Source organism: Mesoplodon densirostris, chromosome 19, assembly GCF_025265405.1.
Source record: "Mesoplodon densirostris isolate mMesDen1 chromosome 19, mMesDen1 primary haplotype, whole genome shotgun sequence".
Taxonomy (NCBI): domain Eukaryota; kingdom Metazoa; phylum Chordata; class Mammalia; order Artiodactyla; family Ziphiidae; genus Mesoplodon; species Mesoplodon densirostris.
In genome coordinates this window covers 42,221,881-42,244,707 of record NC_082679.1, presented here as the reverse complement: position 1 = coordinate 42,244,707, position 22,827 = coordinate 42,221,881, and the positions used below count along the sequence as shown (strand labels likewise).

Genomic DNA, 22,827 nt, shown 5'->3' with positions numbered 1-22,827 from the left:
CCACTTATGGACTATGTGTCTTAATACATTTATTTAGCTTCTTTGAGCCTGTTTTCCCATCTAAAAATGGAGATAACAGTTTCAGCTTAATAGATATATTTGGAGGATACAAATGAATAAGGAAAGATAAAGGACCTGGCATAGTATGTAGGACATAGTTGGAGACAATTAATGGTATCACTGTCTCTGTCCCAACCAGAATTTGGGATTAGGACCAAGTGATATCTCTCCCTTTCCATACTGAAAGTCTCTGCTTTTATGAAAGGTAAAACTTAATTTAAAATACGCTAATACCAAAGTACACATGATGTATGCCTCTCTTCTTCTTTTTAGTAGAGTAGAAATGTTTTCTTTGGATCAGATAGAAATGGACTTGAATGCCAGCTTCTTAAATTATAACCTAGAACTTGGTAATAAAAGACGGTGGTAAACAACAAACATTTATTTCCCACCATTCTGGAGGGCTGGAAGTCCAAGATCAAGGTGTCGGCAGATCTGGCATCTAGTGAGAACCTGCTTCCTTGTTTGCAGATACCCATCTTCTTGCCATGTCCTCACATAGTAGAGAACAAAGAGAGAGAAGCAAGGTGTCTTTTTCTTCTTCTTCTTCTAAGTGCACTAATCCCACTCTGAGGGTTTTATCCTCATGAACTAATTACCTCCCAAACGTTCCATCTCCTAATACTATCCCACTGAGGATTAGGAATTCAACATATGAATGAGGGAGGGCACAAAAAAGTAGTCCATAGTACCCTGTTTGTGAATTTTTATAAGAATTAAGGAGCTTCCCTATGTAATGTCAGTGGAACATCTAGCAAGGAGTGGCTCAGATTCAAGAAATGTTACCTCCACTTATTTTCTCCAGTTTAAGTAGAATTTCCTTAAGCACATACTAGCAAGATGGGCAGAAAGTACTTATTCTTGTGGATCATAGGAAACTCCAGAGGGATTTACTCATCACAGAAAAATGTCCACTAGACTTCAAGCTCTATCAGCAGGAAGGAGAGTCCAGCTCTTCTCCACCCTCCATCACCAACCCATCCCTGGCCATTGCTGCCACCCTTTACTATCAAATGATTTTGTTGATGCATGCTCTCATCGAATCTCCTAGTCCAGTTCTCTGCTAGACTTGTGCTTGCCCTGGGTGGAAGGTAGCCTTGTGACTATTTATTCACTCCATGATAAGCTTGGCTTTGATGCCCAGTTTTCAGACTTGGGCTCTTACTGATCAGCCTTCACGGATGTGACTGCAGCCATCCTTGGTATGGGCTTGTGAAACCTAGACAGGCTCCAACCTATCACCTGTGGAACCTACCATCTTTATCGTTCTTCCTAGTCCCTGGGAGGGTCTTTACTCCTGGTAGAAACACTTTCCACCCTCTAAACACCTCCCCACCCAATAATGTCTTCAGTCCATCATTTCTTCTATAGGAAATTTTCACAACCTTATATAAGGGTTTGATATCATACTAGCTTTTGTTTACAGCCACAAAGGTGGGCTTCTCTTGAGGAAGACAAGATCATGACTACTCTCAAGACGAACAAAAATCTCTACTGTTTCTTCACTAACAACCTAAAATATGAAAAAGAAACAAAAACATAGAAATAACACCTATTTAAAATATCAGTGGATCAATCTGCTGTATTAATTTCTGAATGTGTGTTCCTAAAGAAAATAACCATTCATTCATTTATTCAGTTGTTCACTTAGTACATATTTATATGCAAGGCACTTTCTGAGATGCTAGAGAGAAAGATAAGGACATTGAGCCATGTTTTCTGCACTTAAATACGTAAAGTTCAGAAGCATATGGTGCTTGTGTAGTAGTTACAAGGGCCAGTTTGGAAACTTCTGTTTTTGAATATAAGATTTATCCCTTTCTGTTTGAAAGGAGATAATCATCACAAATGCTCAAAGCCTTGTTTCAAACGTTAAATAAATAAATATTTTATACCAGGTGTTCTTAGCATTTGTACAACTAGGACAGTGTGGAGCTATGTTTATGATGTAATAAAGGGATGAAGCCACATTAGAGAGTTGAGTTAATTCTGGAGAAGAAGATTAGAGGGGAAAGTTGAGCAAATAGGAAAGAGCATTGTTTTCAAGAAGCTTTCAGTCTGAAAAGGAAAAATCTGTATGCAGTGCAATTTATATATAAAAGTAAAAGGTGCCCCGAGAGACAGTCAGATAATGTATTTTTAGAGTTCAGAAGAGGGAACTATTCAGCTTAGGAATCAACTAAATCTTTAATATGTATCTGAACGACTTAGGTGGATGTATTAGGGATAGGAATGTACTTGATAGATCAAGTCTGTCAAAAAGTGTAAAAAAAAAAGTTGGGTAAATTAGAGAACTCTGGGTGATTGGTGTAAAAAAGCTGTCCAAAACTCATTTCTAACTTCGTATTTTCCTAAGAAAAGCTCCAATCTGATTAACCTCTTTCATGGGGGTTCTTCCTGATTTGCAACCCCATGTCTGAACGTTGACTGAAGATCATCCTTTTTCTTAAATCTAACCTTAAATCAATGTCCCGTCCTCCCAGAAACTTTGCTGTTGCTGTTTGGCTGCCCTGTGTTATCCAGCTCCTTTCTTTGACCTACAGCACTTTATCACATCATTTTTGTTCATTATTTAATTTTCTGCCTTTCCACTAGAATGCCCTTCAAGAAAGCAAGAATCTTCTAACTATCAAGTTTCTTAGGTGCCTAAAAGAAGGCTTGGCACATCACAGGAGCTGAATAAAAATGTATTGCAATAATAAAGGGCCCAAATAGGAGATCAGCCCAAGTCACCTCCATTTTAGCTGGCGACACATGTAGGATGGCATATTTTGGATGAATTCGTGAATACTTATTTTTTTAAATCTCTTTGAAACCATAGCACTGTAATAATTGCCCAATTAAGCCTGTTTTGTCTAGAACTTTCCCTTCCCAATAGCACAACAGCTCAGTGGCTTTTCATGTTGCCAGGTTTGCAATTTGATAGGAGAGTTACTCATTTTGTATTTCACATTTAGAGGGGGAAAGGTAACTGTGATGTGATAGATGTGTTAATGAACTTGACTGTGGTAATCATTTCACAGTGTATACATATATCAAATCATCACGTTGTACACCACTTTAAATATATTGCAATTTTTTTTGTCAATTATACCTCAATAAAGCTGGGGGGAAAAAGAAAGAAAGAAAGGGGATGCAGGGCAGCCACGACCACACTACTGAAATTTTTAAAAGTCCTGTCTTTTAACTAGAAAATTAAGCTTATTCTAAAAGAATAAAAATGAACAGCCACTGTAATGGTTAATTTTTTCTCACGCATCTTGGCCCCAAATTCTCACTTCATCAAATGTAAATAAAGTAGTAGCATGCCCTGGAGAGCCCAGGGATGTGGCTTTATACAATGTCCCATCACCCAGGGAGTGCTGATTGTGTGGTACCTTTATGGAACCTTAGAATAACAACATGAAGTGGGTGATATCATTCCCATTTTTTAGGTTAAGAAACTGAGCCTTAAAGATGTAAAAAAAATGCCCTTGCTGTGTGAGAGTGGCAAGTCATTGATGTAGAATATGATCTGTCTTATAATAAGATGATGTGAAAAAGATCTTCTGCCGTTATAACTGTGGCATATAGGTGTTTTCCACTGCATCGTCTTCTAGAAATAAACTTAAAGATTGGCACAGTTTCCTGTAATAAAGTGAAATGATGTGAAAGCACTGCTAAAATAAATTTCAAACACTGTTGGGACAGAAACTCGGACTTTGTTGCACATTCTTGTACCCTCCCCATCTAACTCTGAGCCGCACACAGCACGTAATATGCAAATAGGCTTTGTGCGAGTGAATGAATGAATTCAGATAATAAAACAGAATAAACAAAGCTTCCACCTACTGCAATCCTGACACATTGTAGAAGATGCCTGCAGTGCCACTGGTAGGATAATTGTGCAAGGTCAGGATGGAGATAGCTGTCAGTCTAAAGCATAAATGATGCTAGTTTACTTCTTAAGCATTTATAGGATTTTGTTCCATAGGTACTGGAATAGCAAAGGCCTGCTTGCTGGGAACAGGCCACCTAAGAAAAGAAAATATACTTTTTTCCCCCTGTTGTATTATAAAAGAGTCATTCCGATTCTGAAAGCATTTATTTATGCACATGAAACTGTAAAACAGACAGCTTATTAGTTTTCACAACCAGGCCTCCAATTGTCCTCATTATACGTTTGTGAAAGCAGTGGGTAGGCCACCATCCTGGCGTTGTTTGCACGGGATATAGAAGGCATTTTTCTCCTATGCATAGTAAACATGGCTGAGATTTTACAGTTACACATTTTCATACAATATTTTTCATTTCTCTCACCCGATGCACATTACAGATGTTTGCTGAAATGATGCATGGGTGAATAGAAGACATCTGTGTGCTCCAGTGCGTTTTCTGAAGTGTTTAATTGTTCCAGAAACTTTCAGGCTCATTTTAAAAACACAACGTTAAGTGTGTATGGAGGTTTCATTAAGTTACAAAACTGTTTATACCTCGAAATGCTCCAGAATATAATATGGAAACTGAATTTTATTTCCCCAGTTTACGTCTCAAAACAGAGCCAGAGAAATGACAGGATACATTTTGGTGCTGTCCATCCACCCGACTGCAGTTAAGAATCTGTCCCTGTTCCCATAATAAATTCAATTTGGAGCCTGTAGAATTTGGCAGCAACATTTCACTACAGGCTGAGAGCTGGCACAGGAGGAGAACACCCAACGAGCAATGGTTAGGCCTTTGCAAAAGAAGATGGTGTGGGACGTGATTGTTAAGGATTGCACTGTGTGGTGTGTGTCTTCAAAGAGAGGTTTCTAAAGTGAAATGGCAAGCGGAGGCCACCTCGGCCTCCTGTTCAATTGCAGGATTGATCACCAACGAAAGAGAAGGGTTAAATCTTCTATTATCACCCTGACATAACTTTCTAGTTAAACAACAGTGGTTCAGAGCACAAGTTCCTAGAAGGAAGTGGAAACCTGTCTTCTTGCTTATAGGTGAACGAAACCCAAACAGTCAGGTGGTACAGTTCACTATTTATTTCACCCAGAACTTGGTTGGGAAGAATTCTTCATACACAGGGTTACAAAAAACAAAAAAAACAAGCTGTAATTTTTACTGATCCATGTTTAATCCTCCTCTTCCTCCAAAGACACAGTAAAGCATCCCTTGGCGATTTGGGTGTCTGGCGTATGTCTTCTATAATCAAACAGCAAAATGAGAAAATAAATACTCGTAGGATTTAGGCCATCTTTCCCACTGGGGGAGTTTGCTTGAGGCCATTCAGGAGAAATGAATGTTGAAACCTGTGTTATCAGTCAGAGAGATGTGAAGAAAAATGCATTGGCTGCCTGCATTTATTTCTCAGATTTTTTCTTTTTCTTTTTTTTTTTTTACATCTTTATTGGAGTATAATTGCTTTACAATGGTATGTAAGTTTCTGCTTAATAACAAAGTGAATCAGTTATACATATACATATGTTCCCATATCTCTTTCTTCTTTCGTCTCCTTCCCTCCCACCCTGCCTATCCCACCCCTCTAGGTGGTCACAAAGCACCGAGCTGATCTCCCTGTGCTATGCGGCTGCTTCCCACTAGCTATCTGTTTTACATTTGGTAGTGTATATATGTCCATGCCACTCTCTCACTTTGTCACAGCTTACCCTTCCCACTCTCCGTATCCTCAAGTCCATTCTCTAGTAGGTCTGTGTCTTTATTCCTGTCTTACCCCTAAGTTCTTCATGACATTTTTTTTTCTTAAATTCCATATATATGTGTTAGCATACGGTATTTGTCTTTCTCTTTCTGACTTACTTCACTCTGTATGACAGACTCTAGGTCCATCCACCTCATTACAAATAGCTCAGTTTCGTTTCTTTTTATGGCTGAGTAATATTCCATTGTACATATGTGCCACATCTTCTTTATCCATTCATACGATGATGGACACTTAGGTTGTTTCCATCTCCTGGCTATTGTAAATAGAGCTGCAATGAACATTTTGGTCCATGACTCTTTTTGAATTATGGTTTTCTCAGGGTATATGCCCACTAGTGGGATTGCTGGGTCATATGGTTAATTCTATTTTTAGTTTTTTTAAGGTACCTCCATACTGTTCTCCATAGTGGCTGTACCAATTCACATTCCCACCAGCAGTGCAAGAGTGTTCCCTTTTCTCCACACCCTCTCCAGCATTTATTGTTTCCAGATTTTTTGATGATGGCCATTCTGACTTGTGTGAGATGATATCTCATTGTAGTTTTGATTTGCATTTCTCTAATGATTAATGATGTTGAGTATTCTTTCATGTGTTTGTTGGCAGTCTATATATCCTCTTTGGAGAAATGTCTATTTAGGTCTTCTGCCCATTTTGGATTGGGTTGTTTGTTTTTTTGTTATTGAGCTGCATGAGCTGCTTGTAAATTTTGGAGGTTAATCCTTTGTCAGTTGCTTCATTTGCAAATATTTTCTCCCATTCTGAGGGTTGTCTTTTGGTCTTGTTTATGGTTTCCTTAGCTGTGCAAAAGCTTTGAAGTTTCATTAGGTCCCATTTGTTTATTTTTGGTTTTATTTCCATTTCTCTAGAAGGTGGGTCAAAAAGGATCTTGCTGTGATTTATGTCATAGAGTGTTCTGCCTATGTTTTCCTCTAAGAGTTTGATAGTTTCTGGCCTTCCATTTAGGTCTTTAATCCATTTTGAGCTTATTTTTGTGTATGGTGTTAGGAAGTGATCTAATCTCATACTTTTACATGTACCTGTCCTGTTTCCCCAGCACCACTTATTGAAGAGGCTGTCCTTTCTCCACTGTACATTCATGCCTCCTTTATCAAAGATAAGCTGACCATATGTGCATGGGTTTATCTCTGGGCTTTCTATCCTGGTCCATTGATCTATCTTTCTGTTTTTGTGCCAGTACCATACTGTCTTGATTACGGTAGCTTTGTAGTATACTCTGAAGTCAGGGAGCCTGATTCCTCCAGCTCCGTTTTTGTTTCTCAAGATTGCTTTGGCTATTCGGGGTCTTTTGTGTTTCCATACAAATTGTGAAATTTTTTGTTTTAGTTGTGTGAAAAATGCCAGTGGTTGTTTGATAGGGATTGCCTTGAATCTGTGGATTGATTTGGGTAGTAGAGTCATTTTCACAATGTTGATTCTTCCAATCCAAGAACATGGTATATCTCTCCATCTATTTGTATCATCTTTAATTTCTTTCATCGGTGTCTTATAATTTTCTGCATACAGGTCTTTTGTCTCCTTAGGTAGGTTTATTCCTAGATATTTTATTCTTTTTCTTGCAGTGGTAAATGGGAGTATTTTCTTGATTTCACTTTAACATTTTTCATCATTAGTGTATAGGAATGCAAGAGATTTCTGTGCATTAATTTTGTATCTGGCTACTTTACCGAATTCATTGATTAGCTCTAGTAGTTTTCTGGTAGTGTCTTTAGGATTCTCTATGTACAGTATCATGTCATCTGCAAACAGTGACAGATTTACTTCTTCTTTTCTGCTGTGGATTCCTTTTATTTCCTTTTCTTCTCTGATTGCTGTAGCTAAAACTTCCAAAACTATGTTGAATAAGGGTGGTGAGAGTGGGCAACCTTGTCTTTTTCCTGATCTTAGTGGAAATGGTTTCAGTTTTTTACCATTGAGGATGATGTTGGCTGTGGGTTTGTCATATATGGCCTTTATTATGTTGAGGAAAGCTCCCTCTATACCTATTTTCTGGAGGGTTTTTATCATAAATGGGTGTTGAATTTTGTCAAAAGCTTTCTCTGGGGCCTCCCTGGTGGCGCAGTGGTTAAGAGTCCGCCTGCCGATGCAGGGGATACGGGTTCGTGCCCCGGTCTGGAAGGATCCCATATGCCGCGGAGCGGCTGGGCCCGTGAGCCATGGCCGCTGGGCCTGCGCATCCGGAGCCTGTGCTCCGCAACGGGAGAGGCCACAACAGTGAGAGGCCCACATACCGCAAAAAGAAAAAAAAAAAAAAAAAAAAAAAAAAAAAAGCTTTCTCTGCATCTATTGAGATAACCATATGGTTTTTCTCCTTCAATTTGTTAATATGGTGTATCACATTGATTGATTTGCGTATATTGAAGAATCCTTGCTTTCCTGGAATAAAACCCACTTTATCATGGTGTATGATCCTCTTAATGTGCTGTTGGATTCTGTTTGCTAGTATTTTATTGAGGATTTTTGCATCTATGTTCATCAGTGATATTGGCCTGTAGTTTTCTTTCTTTGTGACATCTTTGTCTGGTTTTGGTATCAGGGTGATGGTGGCCTCGTAGAATGAATTTGGGAGTGTTCCTCCCTCTGCTATATTTTGGAAGAGTTTGAGAAGGATAGGTGTTAGCTCTTCTCTAAATGTTTGATAGAATTTGCCTGTGAAGCCGTCTGGTCCTGGGCTTTTGTTTGTTGGAAGATTTTAAATCGCAGTTTCAATTTCAGTGCTTGTGATTGGTCTGTTCATATTTTCTATTTCTTCCTGATTCAGTCTTGGCAGGTTGTGCATTTCTAAGAATTTGTCCATTTCTTCCAGGTTGTCCATTTTATTGGCATAGAGTTGCTTGTAGTAATCTCTCATGATCTTTTGTATTTCTGCAGCGTCAGTTGTTACTTCTCCTTTTTCAATTCTAATTCTATTGATTTGAGTCTTCTCCCTTTTTTTCTTGATTAGTCTAGCTAATGGTTTATCAATTTTGTTTATCTTCTCAAAGAACCAGCTTTTAGTTTTGTTGATCTTTGCCATCGTTTCCTTCATTTCTTTTTCATTTATTTCTTATCTGACCTTTATGATTTCTTTCCTTCTGCTAACTTTGGTTTTTTTTGTTCTTCTTTCTCTAATTGCTTTAGGTGCAAGGTTAAGTTGTTTATTCGAGATGTTTCTTGTTTCTTAAGGTAGGATTGTATTGCTATAAACTTCCCTCTTAGAACTGCTTTTACAGCATCCCATTGGTTTTGGGTCGTCGTGTCTCCATTGTCATTTGTTTCTAGGTATTTTTTGATTTCCTCTTTGATTTCTTCAGTGATCACTTCATTATTAAGTAGTGTATTGTTTAGCCTCCATGTGTTTGTATTTTTTACAGATCTTTTCCTGTAATTGATATCTAGTCTCGTATAGCATTGTGGTCAGAAAAGATACTTGATACAATTTCAGTTTTCTTAAATTTACCAAGGCTTTATTTGTGACCTAATATATGATCTATCCTGGAGAATGTTCCATGAGCACTTGAGAAAAATGTGTATTCTGTTGTTTTTGGATGGAATGTCCTATAAATATCAATTAAGTCCATCTTGTTTAATGTATCCTTTAAAGCTTGTGTTTCCTTATTTATTTTCATTTTGGATGATCTGTCCATTGGTGAAAGTGGGGTGTTAAAGTCCCCTACTATGAATGTGTTACTGTCGATTTCCGCTTTTATGGCTGTTAGTACTTGCCTTATGTATTGAGGTGCGCCTATGTTGGGTGCATAAATATTTAAAATTGTTATATCCTCTTCTTGGATTGGTCCCTTGATCATTATGTAGTGTCCTTCTTTGTCTCTTCTAATAGTCTTTATTTTAAAATCTGTTTTGTCTGATATGAGAATTACTACTCCAGCTTTCTTTTGATTTCCATTTGCATGGAATATCTTCTTCCATCCCCTCACTTTCAGTCTGTATATGTCTCTAGGTCTGAAGTGGGTCTCTTGTAGACAGCATATATATGGGTCTTGTTTTTGTATCCATTCAGTCAGTCTGTGTCTTTTAGTGGGAGCATTTAATCCATTTACATTTAAGGTAATTATCGATATGTATGTTCCTATTCCCATTTTCTTAATTGTTTGGGTTTGTTATTGTAGGTCTTTTCCTTCTTTTGTGTTTCTTGCCTAGAGAAGATCCTTTAGCATTTGTTGTAAGGCTGGTTTTGTGGTGCTGAACTCTCTCAACTGTTGCTTCTCTGTAAAGGTTTTAATTTCTCCATCAAATCTGAATGAGATCCTTGCTGGGTAGAGTAATCTTGGTTGCAGGTTTTCTCCTTCATCACTTTAAATATGGGCTGCCAGTCCCTTCTGGCTTGCAGAGTTTCTGCTGAAAGATCAGCTGTTAACCTGATGGGGATTCCCTTGTGTGTTATTTGTTGTTTTCCCCTTGCTGCTTTTAATATGTTTTCTTTGTATTTAATTTTTGACAGTTTGATTAATATGTGTCTTGGCGTGTTTTTCCTTGGATTTTTCCTGTATGGGACTCTCTGTGCTTCCTGGACTTGATTAACTATTTCCTTTCCCATATTAGGGAAGTTTTCAACTATAATCTCTTCAAATATTTTCTCAGTCCCTTTCTTTTTCTCTCCTTCTTCTGGAACCCCTATAATTCGAACGTTGGTGCATTTAATGTTGTCCCAGAGGTCTCTGAGACTGTCCTCAGTTCTTTTCATTGTTTTTTTCTTTATTCTTCTCTGCAGTAGTTATTTCCACTATTTTATCTTCTACGTCACTTATCTGTTCTTCTGCCTCAGTTATTCTGCTATTGATCCCTTCTAGAGTATTTTTAATTTCAATTATTGTGTTGTTCATCATTGCTTGTTTCCTTTTAGTTCTTCTAGGTCCTTGTTAAATGTTTCTTGCATTCTCTCTATTGTATTTCCAAGATTTTGGATCATCTTTACTATCATTATTCTGAATTCTTTTTCAGGTAGACTGCCTGTTTCCTCTTCATTTGTTAGGTCTGGTGGGTTTTTACCTTGCTCCTTCATCTGCTGTGTGTTTTTCTGTCTTCTCCTTTTGCTTATCTTACTGTGTTTGGGGTCTCCTTTTTGCAGGCTGCAGGTTCGTAGTTCCCGTTGTTTTTGGTGTCTGTTACCAGTGGCTCAGGTTGGTTCAGTGGGTTTTGTAGGCTTCCTGGTTGAGGGGACTAGTGCCTATGTTCTGGTGGATGAGGCTGGATCTTGTCTTTGTGGTGGGCAGGTCCACGTCTGGTGGTGTGTTTTGGGGTGTCTGTGGCCTCATTATGATTTTAGGAAGCCTCTCTGCTAATGGGTGGGGTTGTGTTCCTGTCTTGCTAGTTGTTTGGCATAGGGTGTCCAGCACTGTAGCTTGCTGGTCGTTGAGTGAAGCAGGGTCTTGGTGTTGAGATGGAGATCTCTGGGAGATTTTTGCCATTTGATATTACATGGAGCTGGTAGGTCTCTTGTGGACGGGTGTCCTGAAGTTGGCTCTCCCACCTCAGAGGCACAGCACTGACTCCTGGCTGCAGCACCAAGAGCCTTTCACCCACACGGCTCAGAATAAAAGGGAGAAAAAGTAGAAAGAAAGAGGATAAAAGAAAAGAAAAGAAAGGTAAAATAAAATAGTTATTAAAATAAAAATATAGTTATTAAGAAAAAAAATTTTTTAAGTAAAAAACAAAAAATAGACGGATCGAACCCTAGGACAAATGGTGAAAGCAAAGCTATACAGACAAAATCTCACACAGAAGCATACACATACACACTCAATAAAAGAGGAAAAGGGGAAAAAATAATAAATCTTGCTCTCAAAGTCCACCTCCTCAATTTGGGTTGATTCGTTGTCTATTCAGGTATTCCACAGATGCAGGTACATCAAGTTGATTGTGGAGATTTAATCCTATGCTCCTGAGGCTGCCGGGAGAGATTTCCCTTTCTCTTCTTTGTTCGCACAGCTCCCGGGGTTCAGCTTTGGATTTGGCCCCGCCTCTCCATGTAGGTCGCCGGAGGGCATCTTTTCTTCGCTCAGACAGGTCGGGGTTAAAGGAGCCGCTGATTCAGGGACTCTGGCTCACTCAGGCCTGGGGGAGGGGGGGCATGGAGTGTGGGGCGTGCCTGCGGCGGCAGAGGTCGGCGTGACGTTGCACCAGCGTGAGGCGCGCCGTGCGTTCTCCTGGGGAAATTGTGCCTGGTTCCTGGGACCCTGGCAGTGGCGGGCTACCCAGGCTCCCCGGAAGGGAGGTGTGGAGAGTGACCTGTGCTCGCACACAGGCTTCTTGGTGGTGGCAGCAGCAGCCTTAGCGTCTCATGCCCGTCTCTGGGGTCCGCGCTGTTAGCCGCGGCTCGCGACCGTCTCTGGAGCCCCTTTAAGGAGCGCTCTTAATCCCCTCTCCTCTCGCACCAAGAAAGAAAGAGGGAAGAAAAAGTCTCTTGCCTTTTCGGCAGGTCCAGACTTTTTCCCGGACTCCCTCCCGGCTAGCCGTGGTGCATTAACCCCTTCAGGCTGTGTTCACGCGCCAACCCCAGTCCTCTCCCCGCGCTCTGACCGAAGCCGGAGCCTCAGCTCCCAGCCCCGCCCACGCTGGAGGGTGAGCAGACAAGCCTCTCGGGCTGGTGAGTGCTGGTCGGCACCGATCCTCTGTGCGGGAGTCTCTCCGCTTTGCCCTCTGCACCCCTGTTGCTGTGCTCTCCTCCGTGGCTCCGAAGCTTCCCCCCTCTGCTACCCGCAGTCTCCGCCCGCGAAGGGGCTTCTGGTGTGCGGAAACCTTTCCTCCTTCACGGCTCCCTCCCACTGGTGCAGGTCCCGTCCCTATTCTTTTGTCTCTGTTTATTCTTTTTTCTTTTGCCCTACCCAAGTACGTGGGGGAGTTTCTTGACTTTTGGGGGGTCTGAGGTCTTCTGCCAGCGTTCAGTAGGTGTTCTGTAGGAGTTGTTCTACGTGTAGATGTATTTCTGATGTATTTGTGGGGAGGAAAGTGATCTCCGCGTCTTGCTCTTCCGCCATCTTCCCCTTCCGCCATCTTACCCCTCTCTCCCCTCAGATTTTTTCTTAAGCACACTAGGTCTGTGCTGTGTTGTAATTGGGGGTGGGGTACGGGGTGCACAACAAACAAACCAAAGAAACCTCTAAAAGTGCATGCCAGTCATGTAAAGAAGAACTCCAGAGCATGGTTCGATAAAACTTTAAAAAAAAAAAAAAAATGGATATCGCATGACACGTTTAAAACATCCAGGGCCGGATGCTTCAGCTTCTAGTAAGTCAACAAGTTACACAGGTATTATGAAATTATTGCCCTGCTATTCAACAACCAAAAAGGGTTGTCATTAGCAACACCTGGTCCCCATTACGTCTTGTATTGCCTACTACTCGGGGGAATTAATAAGGAGGATGAGGGAAGATGAGTTGAGGGTTTATTTTTATTAAAATAATGAAAGCATTTGCATCGGTTGCTGTGACCTGTTGGGCCTATGATCTTTGGAAAATCTGAATGTTTAAGTAACATGTTTTCAGATGATGAAGCCAGACGCTCTTTCTGGGTATTGTACATACTGAACTTGGATCAGAGTAGCCAAAAGGTCAAATCAAAGTTGGAAGATGATATTAGAGGGGCCAATAATGCATACCTTTCTGAATTTCAGCTATTGCAAAGGTTCTGCTGTTTTATTTTTTCACCTGCTATTGAAATGTTTACTCTCTGAAAATGTATTGCAAATGAGTCTTTGCAAATGGGGTTTGTGTTCTTCTTATCGTAAGAGTTTTAGCTTTTCCAGTGTGCACATTTTCACGCTGCACCAAACCTTTGTTTTTCTGCTTAGGGTGTCAACACCAGCATTTTTTCTTAGTAATGTGCAGAATTGGTGTGCTGTCTTGCTCATCAAGAAGTAGAGCCTAGCTAACAGAGCTGCCCTACCCAAATCCCAACATCTTATTTTCCCGAAGACCTTTCATCTTAGATTGTAAGCAAACTGGAACCTCTAATCTGACAGTGTAAAATTTTTGATGGTTAATTTTTCTTGTAGTGTTTGCTGTCGTTATAGGGGGCAGATGTGTAGGTTCTGCTGCTAATGGGAGGGGACTTTCAGGTGTGGCAAGAGGCAAATGATACTGGAGCCCTCTGTTAATTAAAATCCAAGCAGCACTTTGGCAAATTGCACTTAACCAAGAAGCTAAGTGCAGAAAAATGGGTTTATTAAAAGCAGAATTCACCTTGGAGTTGACATGTTTACACTTGACTTGATACTAGCAGGATGAATTGTGGTGACAGGGATCATTTTTGTTGACAACAGCTGGAAATACATCAGCTATATTATTATAATTAGTATCAGCATCAAGTTGGATTATAATAGGGGCTTTCTTGGAGAAATGGCACAGTGTCAAATTTATAGTCACTAGCTAAATGAGTCTCTTGTATCCTCGACAAAGGGACAAAAACAGTTCCAAACGAAAACACAAACAGAGAATCCTGTTGTTATATTTCCTGGGTATTACTCAGGGTCCTATTTATCACACACCAACACTTGCCGCTTTGAAGAAACATTATCCCGCAAGGTTTACACTTTTCAATTTGCCTCTGTGGTCTGCATTCTGCATGCATTTCCATGGAGAAGCCTATACTGCAGCTTGACTAAAAATCTTTTCTGCCGTAAGATTAACCTCAAAGCATCCATTTTTCCCCCTCTGGGTAATCACTTGACAAATGCATCCACAAAACCTCTGCACACATTTATTCCAGTGTACAGGTACATCAACAGTCTTGAATCAGTATTAGGAGAAATATCATCCTTGATGGAAAGTAGTGCTGCCTTTTCATTTCCAGGTGTCTGAAGTTGAAGGATGCAGATTTCCTGGGAAGCCAGATAACAGGCAGAAATATCCTGGAGGAGGATGTGGGTAAAAGCTTGTCTTAGCTTTGTTACAGACCCCAGCCCAGTGGTTCTTCTTGGGAAGCGTGTGGGATTTGCATGGACGGGGAGATATGACACTCAAATATGGGAGATATTCACTCAAATAACATTGAGAAACTTGTATTGAGGATGTGTCCAGTGCCTGGTCTTGTGCTGGCTACATCAAAATACATTGTATTTTTGAACCCACAGCAATTTTATACCACAGAGCAAATTGACATGGAATTGACTGGATGGGAGAATGTGAGATTTGTGTGTGTGTGTGTGTGTGTGTGTGTGTGTGTGCTTTCTAAGTCACTTTCTTATTAAAGACAAGAACATATTGTTACATTTGAGAATACCTTTTTGTGTTTCCTCTTCCAAAGTTAAGGAAATGAGCTATTATTTTTTTCTTTTCCATTATGGTTTATCCCAGGATATTGAATATAGTTCCCTGTGCTATACAGGAGGACTTTGTTTTTTATCCATTCTGTATATAATAGTTTGCGTCTGCTAATCCCAAACTCCCAATCCATGCTTCTCCCACCCTCCTCCCCCTTGACAACCACCAGTCTATTCTCTATGTCCCTGATTCTGTTTCTGTTTCATAGATAGGTTCATTTGTGTCATATTTTAGATTCCACATATAAGTGGTATCATATGGTATTTGTCTTTCTCTTTCTGACTTACCTGAGTTAGTATTATAATCTATAGTTGCATCTGTGTTGCTACAAATGGCATTATTTCATTCTTTTTTATGGCTGAGTAGTATTCCATTGTTATATATGTACCACATCTTCTTTATCCATTCCTCTGTCGATGGACATGTAGATTGTTTCCATGTCTTGGTTATTGTGAATAGTGCTGCTAGGAATATAGGGGTGCATGCCTCTTTTTGAATTAAAGTTTTGTCTGGATATGTGCCCAGGAGTGGGATTGCTGGATCATGTGGTGATTCTATTTTTAGTTTTCCAAGGAACCTCCATACTTTCTTCCACAGTGGCTGCACCAACTTACGTTCCCACCAACAGTGTAGGAGGGTTCCCTTTTCTCCGCATCCTCTCCAGCGGAAATGAGCTACTATTATAACGACTAGGCAGGACTACACTTAATTATAAATTACAACATCCACCACCACTTAAAATTGTAAAAGACTAGTTTATTATTCAGTCTCTCATGTACATACACATAATGTACATGTAATTATAGTGACAATAAGCTCTCAGAAATATTGTGTAAATAACTCTTCTATACTGTTTGCATAGATTATTATATTTAATTAACTCAATAAACCTAGGATATAACAATTACTATCACCTTCCTTTCTTACAGGTTAAGGAATCCAAGCTTAGAAGAATTGTGTTACTTGGCCAAGGACACAGAACTAGTAAAAGTTGAGGATGGAATATAAAACAGGTGTTCTGGTTAGAGACAGTTCGACTTCAAATTTATCTTCTGAGCCACTGCTCTCTACTTACTAGTATCTCATTTGATCCTCACACAAAACTTTGAGGTTTGAAGAATAAAAACTATTGTTTTTGTATGTGAAAAAACGGAATCACAGAGCAGAGCGTGTAAATGATAGAGAAAATGGCCCCCTACTCTTTCCTCAATGTTAGGTAATGTGATAGGAATCCTCTCATAATAAGATAATATAAATTTATACTAACTAATGAAAATACATGTAATCTTCATCAGTCTTGTAACAGTAAATTCTCAAGGAACTATCCCCAACTTCTATTTAATAAGAAATAATCTCCATGACTGTTTATGAAGTAGGAGTGGTTTAAAAATTACTTCATTTTATATACAAATCTGAGCAAAAGTTCTTCACGGTAATCAGGGTAGAAATTAATACTTCTATGGAGAAGAGTGAAGTTAAAATTTTAAAAGTCTGGTGCCCACTCCAGCTGTTCTGAACTGTGGCTTTACATCAGATTGCCTGAGAAGACTTTAATAAGTATCCCACCCTCATCCCTGTATTGCCATCCTACAGATCTGAAAGGAACCTTAGGGATCTAAATATTTTCCAAAGCTAGATTCTAATCCATGAGCAGAGGGTGATACTCACAGGCTTAGCATGTGGTAATTTCTGTTCTAGCCCCTACATATATTATTTTGCTTGACCCTCACAGTAACTCTAATATTCATTGTAGATTTGAAATCTGGGGCTAAGACAAGTTAAGTCCAAAGAGAAAGAGGTGCTTGTTTCAGAACATTCCACATGGAACTATTCCATCTGTGAAACTATTAACCCCACACTACTCTGCCCAAATACACTCACCCAACAAATACATGCAGGGATCCTGTCATTGTTCAGACACTATCTAGATTTATTTATTTTTTTCTCTGTGAAGACATTTCTTAATTTTAGAGTCCCTCACTAGAAGGTAAATTTGTTGATGACAGAAAGTTTTTACTTTGTCACTTCTCCTTTTTCCAGCCTAAACAGAGCCTGGTACAAAATGCTCACACTGACTAACTTAGCATGATACAGACTATAGAGCTTGACTTTATTTTCCTGATAATGTGTTACTTCATAATGGGGGAAGATCATTTCTCCTAAAAGAAATCTAAATAAATACAGAACAAAACAAAGGAAAACAAAAAAGTTATTGCGTGGTCTTCTGCATGGAAGAGTTCACCCTTTCTGATCAGTCTCTGAGCTCACTTCTTTCAGTAATTCTTGAATCTTTTCTCGTGATTCATTTTTTAAAATCTCTTACTCAGCTTACCCCCAGTTGAACATTTTAGATAAACTTAATGCAAGGACCAAAACAAGAAAATAAGCGTTGAGACCCATATTTATTGTCATTACCCAGTGTCAATGTTTTGTCACCTCTTAACTGGACTATTGCTGTAAACCGCATAACTCATCTGATCACCTAATCTTCTACATCTCTGCCTCCAACTGAATCTGGGAGCACTAATGGAGGAGCCTCCTACCTAGGGTTGATCCCTAACTGATATATTTTCTCTTCTTTCCTACAGGATAAAGCCAACTCTCCCCATCTTGACATTCACGTGCCCTTGTATTTTGTTCTCAGCTCGCATCTCCAACCTTAGCTTTAATGGCTGGCTTTTCCAGACATCTCTCCTCCTAGAACAATCTAGTCACTTTCATCTTATTATCCTCCTGTCACCTGGAATGTTTTTCCTCCATTTCTTCTCCATCCCACACAATATTCAAATAACTGCAAATACTGTACTTTCATGTCCTCATTTCACCAGCTCGTTGATGAGCTACCTGTGAAAGTGAGTCTTTATTATTTTTTTGATACCGTTCCCAGTATCTGGTGGAATGTATTACACAACTGACATTCAGAACATTTTTATATTTCTGACTGTAGACTTTTGTAGCACCTCTGAATCATCATTCTGAGTAAAAATTCCAATTTTACAGGACAATCAACTGCTTGACAAATATCATTACGTTGTCCTCTGTAGTGACTGTAATTCAAAACACTTCAGAAAGATTTCGATTGGCAAGATTTTGCAAAGGCTCTACATTGTTTCAGCAAACGTAGAGAAATGCTGCTCAGATCCACCCTCAACTCCCTTCAGGTTTAAAACACTCTTCCCTAAGCTGCTGGGAGTGTTGACAATTGACAGCTCAGGGCTGATGATCCCTCAGCTGAAGATAGCTCCCTGGACCAGGGCCAAGCCTCCATTCTCAGGGAGGTTCCCACAGCCAATAACTGTTCAGTGCCAGAGTTTAAAGTCCTGGATGGATCTCCTCAATGACTATCCCAGCTCCAGAGGGGAGACCACTGAGGTCTGTGTTGTAACTGCATCATTGCCCAAGTATTCCTTCTGCTCAGACTTGCCCTTTTCACTTTCCCACAGATGTTGATCGAAGAGACTCTTCAGTAAAAATTCAAGAAATCTTCATCTTAGAATCTATTTCTAGGAAACTCATTTGTGATACCTACCTACCATTGGTCATGAAATCATCAGATAATTTATTCATTCGTCCATTAATTCAATTAGCAAATATATGTTCGATAATTATATGTCTGGCGCTTACTGGGTGAGGAAGACATTGACCCTGCCCTCACAGAACATGATTCTGTTACCACACCAGACTTCTCCAATTTCTCCCCACTTTCAGCAATTCCCAGAATTTCCCTCAGACTATTTTGCTTTTACTTATGCTTGACTTTTGTTTAGAATTCCTCCCCTGCTTTTCTTCTCCTGGTTAAACTCTACCTGTCTTTCATAATTCCACTCAAATGCAATGCCTCTCAGAAAGCTGTCCCTGACCGTATCCAGTCTGTGCTGGATTAAGTGAGGGATTCAAATCTGGTGCTACTGCATTCAGCTGAATGTCTAGGTACATTTGTCTCTTCCCTCCTCTTCCCTCCCACCACCAAACTGTAAGCTTCTTGAGTGTAGATTTTGTTGTAATATGTATATTTTGTATCAGGCAAGCTGAATATGTTCGATTGCGAAATGAATGAGTGAATAAAAATAGAAAATCTGGGAAAAAATAAAGGTTTTGATTCTGTTATCCATAGGCCCAATTATCTAAACGTGCTGATTACTTGGTAGTTCCAATATAATTTTATATTCTGAGGAATTAAATAAAATGGGATAAAATATTCCTTTGATATTTCTGCACAGCTTTATTCAGCAGCCAGTTTTTCCAGGTACATTCAGTTGTGCTTTTGCAAAACTTAAATGCTACATGTTATATCCATCATATTATTAACCTTATGTTTCATATTTCTTTGATATGTATCTTTTTCATATTCTCTAAGCCCGCATGAATCTGATAGGTATCTTTAAATGAAAACTACAAAGGAATCTTAAATAATACCAATTCTAAAAGAGCTATCTTTATATAGTACTCCAACCTAGCAGTACTCTTTCTTTTAAAAGGTTTGTGTATCATTGAAGTTATGATAGAGTAGTTTATCTCCATATTTTTAAAATGATTTCTTTTCTTTCTTATTCCCACACATGGATTTCTGTATAATATGCTTGACAAAATTTAGTTCTTGGCAAAGAATAACGTGTTAATTATTATTTTCTCTCTCTCTCTTTCTTTTTTTTCTTTTAGGTACGTCTGTCACTAATGTAACAGCTACCGATGCTGATGACCCAGTTTATGGAAACAGTGCGAAGTTGGTTTATAGTATCTTGGAAGGGCAACCTTATTTTTCCATTGAGCCTGAAACAGGTTTGTGGCCTAAATTTTGAATTCTATTTACCATGTCATTGCTTCAGGAAAATACTTTTCTTGGGATGTGGATTATGAAATGTGATGGTTAAGTACTTCACTGCCTATCAATAACATTTGAATGTGTTGTTCCTGTGTAATGGGAGGTACATGGCAAGCCTGACGATCATTTTGATACATATTAAAATGAATTGCAGATCCTTTGTAGAGTATCACCTGTTTAACAGATGGCCTGGCACCATTGTTCATCCCTGGGAAAATGAGCTTATAAAGCAGGCAGACTTAAATATCAGATTAAGAATAAATACAGTTACTTACAGGCTGCATGATGCTTGGCAAGTAACATTTATAAAGCTTTCTAAGTTTCAACTCACACATCTGTAAAGTGCTGTGGAACCTTCGTTATAGCCTTATGATGAAGATCAGATGAAGCAGTAAATATTAAACCTACAGTACACGACACGTGCTAATCATTCCATGCGTGGATATTATTACATTTGCTATTAGATTCCTCATTTGTAAAACAGGATACTGATATCTATGCATTAGAGGTCTTATGAAGATATTATTATTCTTGCCAGTATTAAACCCCACCAGTATCCTGAGTCCAATGGTATAGATTTTAGCAAATAGGAAATAAGTTATTTAAAAAATAAGACAAAACAAAAAAACTATTTTTAATGATTTGGAACGTCATAAAATGATAGTTTTTGTAAATGAAGATATCTTTTATTGTTTAATTTTAACAATGAAGTAAGAGAGTAAGCCATTTTGTCACACTTATCTTGTTTTTTGTAGCACATTTAAAAATTATTATATATAGCACCATCTTTTTTTTTTTTTTTTTTTTTTTTTTTTTTTTTTTTTGCGGTATGCGGGCCTCTCACTGTTGTGGCCTCCCCCGTTGCGGAGCACAGGCTCCGGACGCACAGGCTCCGGACGCGCAGGCTCAGCGGCCATGGCTCACGGGCCCAGCCGCTCTGCGGCATATGGGATCCTCCCAGACCGGGGCACGAACCCGTATCCCCTGCATCGGCAGGCGGACTCTCAACCACTTGCGCCACCAGGGAGGCCCAGCACCATCTTTTGTGTGTACTTTTCTTCTGTATCTGGTGGTTTTGTCTGCAGATTTCCAAATAGAAAAATTCAGCATGTGGGCACATACACATATTGTTTCTTTGATTCATGAGTTTTCAGCAATATTGAGATGAATTTCCATGTCTTACCATTAAGTCAATTATTAATTAAATTAAATATTTAAAGCCTCTCCTCACTTTTTTCTAATTCAAAGAGTAAAATCCTCATGCATTTAAAAGTGAGGAAAAAGTACATTTATACATAAATAGGTCATGGCTTAAAATTGAATTTAGATTTGGAAACAGGAAAGAGCTCTTGTAAAATATATTAATTAGGGGCATAATTACATTTTCTTCCTCAGTGAAAGAGGAAGTCTGCCATAAACTTCATCTCATTTGTGCTCTTTGATGACCCTGGGGAAGTGGTAGAGAAGGTAGTCAGCTCTGAATTTTGAGGGAAGAGAAAAAGTCTAGAGATGTCCTATTCCTTGGCCAAAGTCACAATGAGAGTTGGGACCAGAGTTGGGACGCACACCCAGGTCCTTAATTTCAAAGCCACTGTCAGATATCTTTGAACTTCTCTTTTCATAGCAATAGTTATGGTGTAGTGGCTTCCACAAAACAGAAATGTGTTAATTGCTCAAGGGGAATTGAATAGTTTCCTCCTTTGCTCCTTGGCTATTTGTTGACTTGAATCTGAAAAGTTCACCATTTACAGTGAGAAATAATTGACACATAATTATATATTAGTTTCAGATGTATAACATAAAGATTCGATAATAGGTATATATTGTGAAGTGATTATCATAATAAGTCTAGTTAACATCCATCACCACATGTAGTTATATATTTTTTTTCTTACGATGCAGACTTTTAGGATCTACTCTCTTTGCAACTTTCAAATATACAACACAGTATTAGTAACTATACTCACTGTGCTGAACATTATATCCCCAGGACTTATTTACTTTATAACTCTAAGTTTGTATCTTTGGATCAGCAATGGATATTAATCAAGCAAACATCCAGTCAGCATTCACTATGTTCCAGGTGCTAAATTAAGTATAAGGAGACAAAATGCACAAAGGCTAATCTCAGCCTACAAGTATCTCACAATCCATTTTGGCAGACAGACTTTTTTTTTCAACATAAATACAAGGAAGTATGATGATGCCATTTAAATAATTTATATCTTAAGAATAACTTACCATGAAGTACAGAGAATAAAAGCCCGCTACTAAGTCAGAGGATTTGGGCAATTTTACATCTCATTGACATATACTGCCATTTGCTTAATTAAATATTGTCAGCATCATTTAAGGTTTACATTTTTACTTAGCATAATGAGTGTTTATCTCAACACATATTCATTTTAGCCTTATCATTTCCAATGTGACAGATACAAAGTTATCTGACTTATATTTTAGAAAGTTATTCTGGTACTATTGTGGAAAATGTAATGGAGAGAAATGATACTTGAAGCATATACATAATAGTTGCTTAATAAATATTGGTTGAATGAAGTTGAGGTTTTTAACTGAAGCAGACACAATGCAGAAGGAAATAGAGGCTAAATTTAATAATCAATAAAGTCAGCCTAAGTTCTTTAGCTGAAACATCAATATGTGTGAGTGAAATGTAAACCTTATTGTGTAAATGTGTGCATAATTACACTTGAGTGTGTTCAAATGAAAACTGAGTGTTAGTTTTTCCCAAAGAATCTAAATTTGTCAATCTCTGAGGCCTTTGTTCTCTTTTTTAAAAAAAATTTGAAACTGGTATGAATGTATGTGTGTGTGTATAAACACAGAAACAGATTCAGAATACTTTTTAATATTTTCTATTAGAAAAATATAGGAAAAAATGTACAAAGACCATTGAGCGTTTGGATTTTTTATTTTGTAAGTAAATGGAAAGAAAGTACCCTTCCTTGTGACCAAAC

At 38.8% G+C, this 22,827-nt stretch overlaps 1 protein-coding gene across 3 annotated transcripts in view; it reads left to right on the top strand.

Moving 5' to 3' along the window:
- The window catches only part of CDH8 (cadherin 8), a 358,644-nt gene that overhangs the window by 146,507 nt on the left and 189,310 nt on the right, over positions 1 to 22,827 (top strand). For all 3 annotated transcript variants that reach the window (XM_060083245.1, XM_060083246.1, XM_060083247.1), the window contains exon 3: positions 19,690 to 19,809. In XM_060083245.1, coding sequence (XP_059939228.1) covers positions 19,690 to 19,809 — 120 coding nt within the window. The remainder of the gene's footprint in view (positions 1 to 19,689; positions 19,810 to 22,827) is intronic.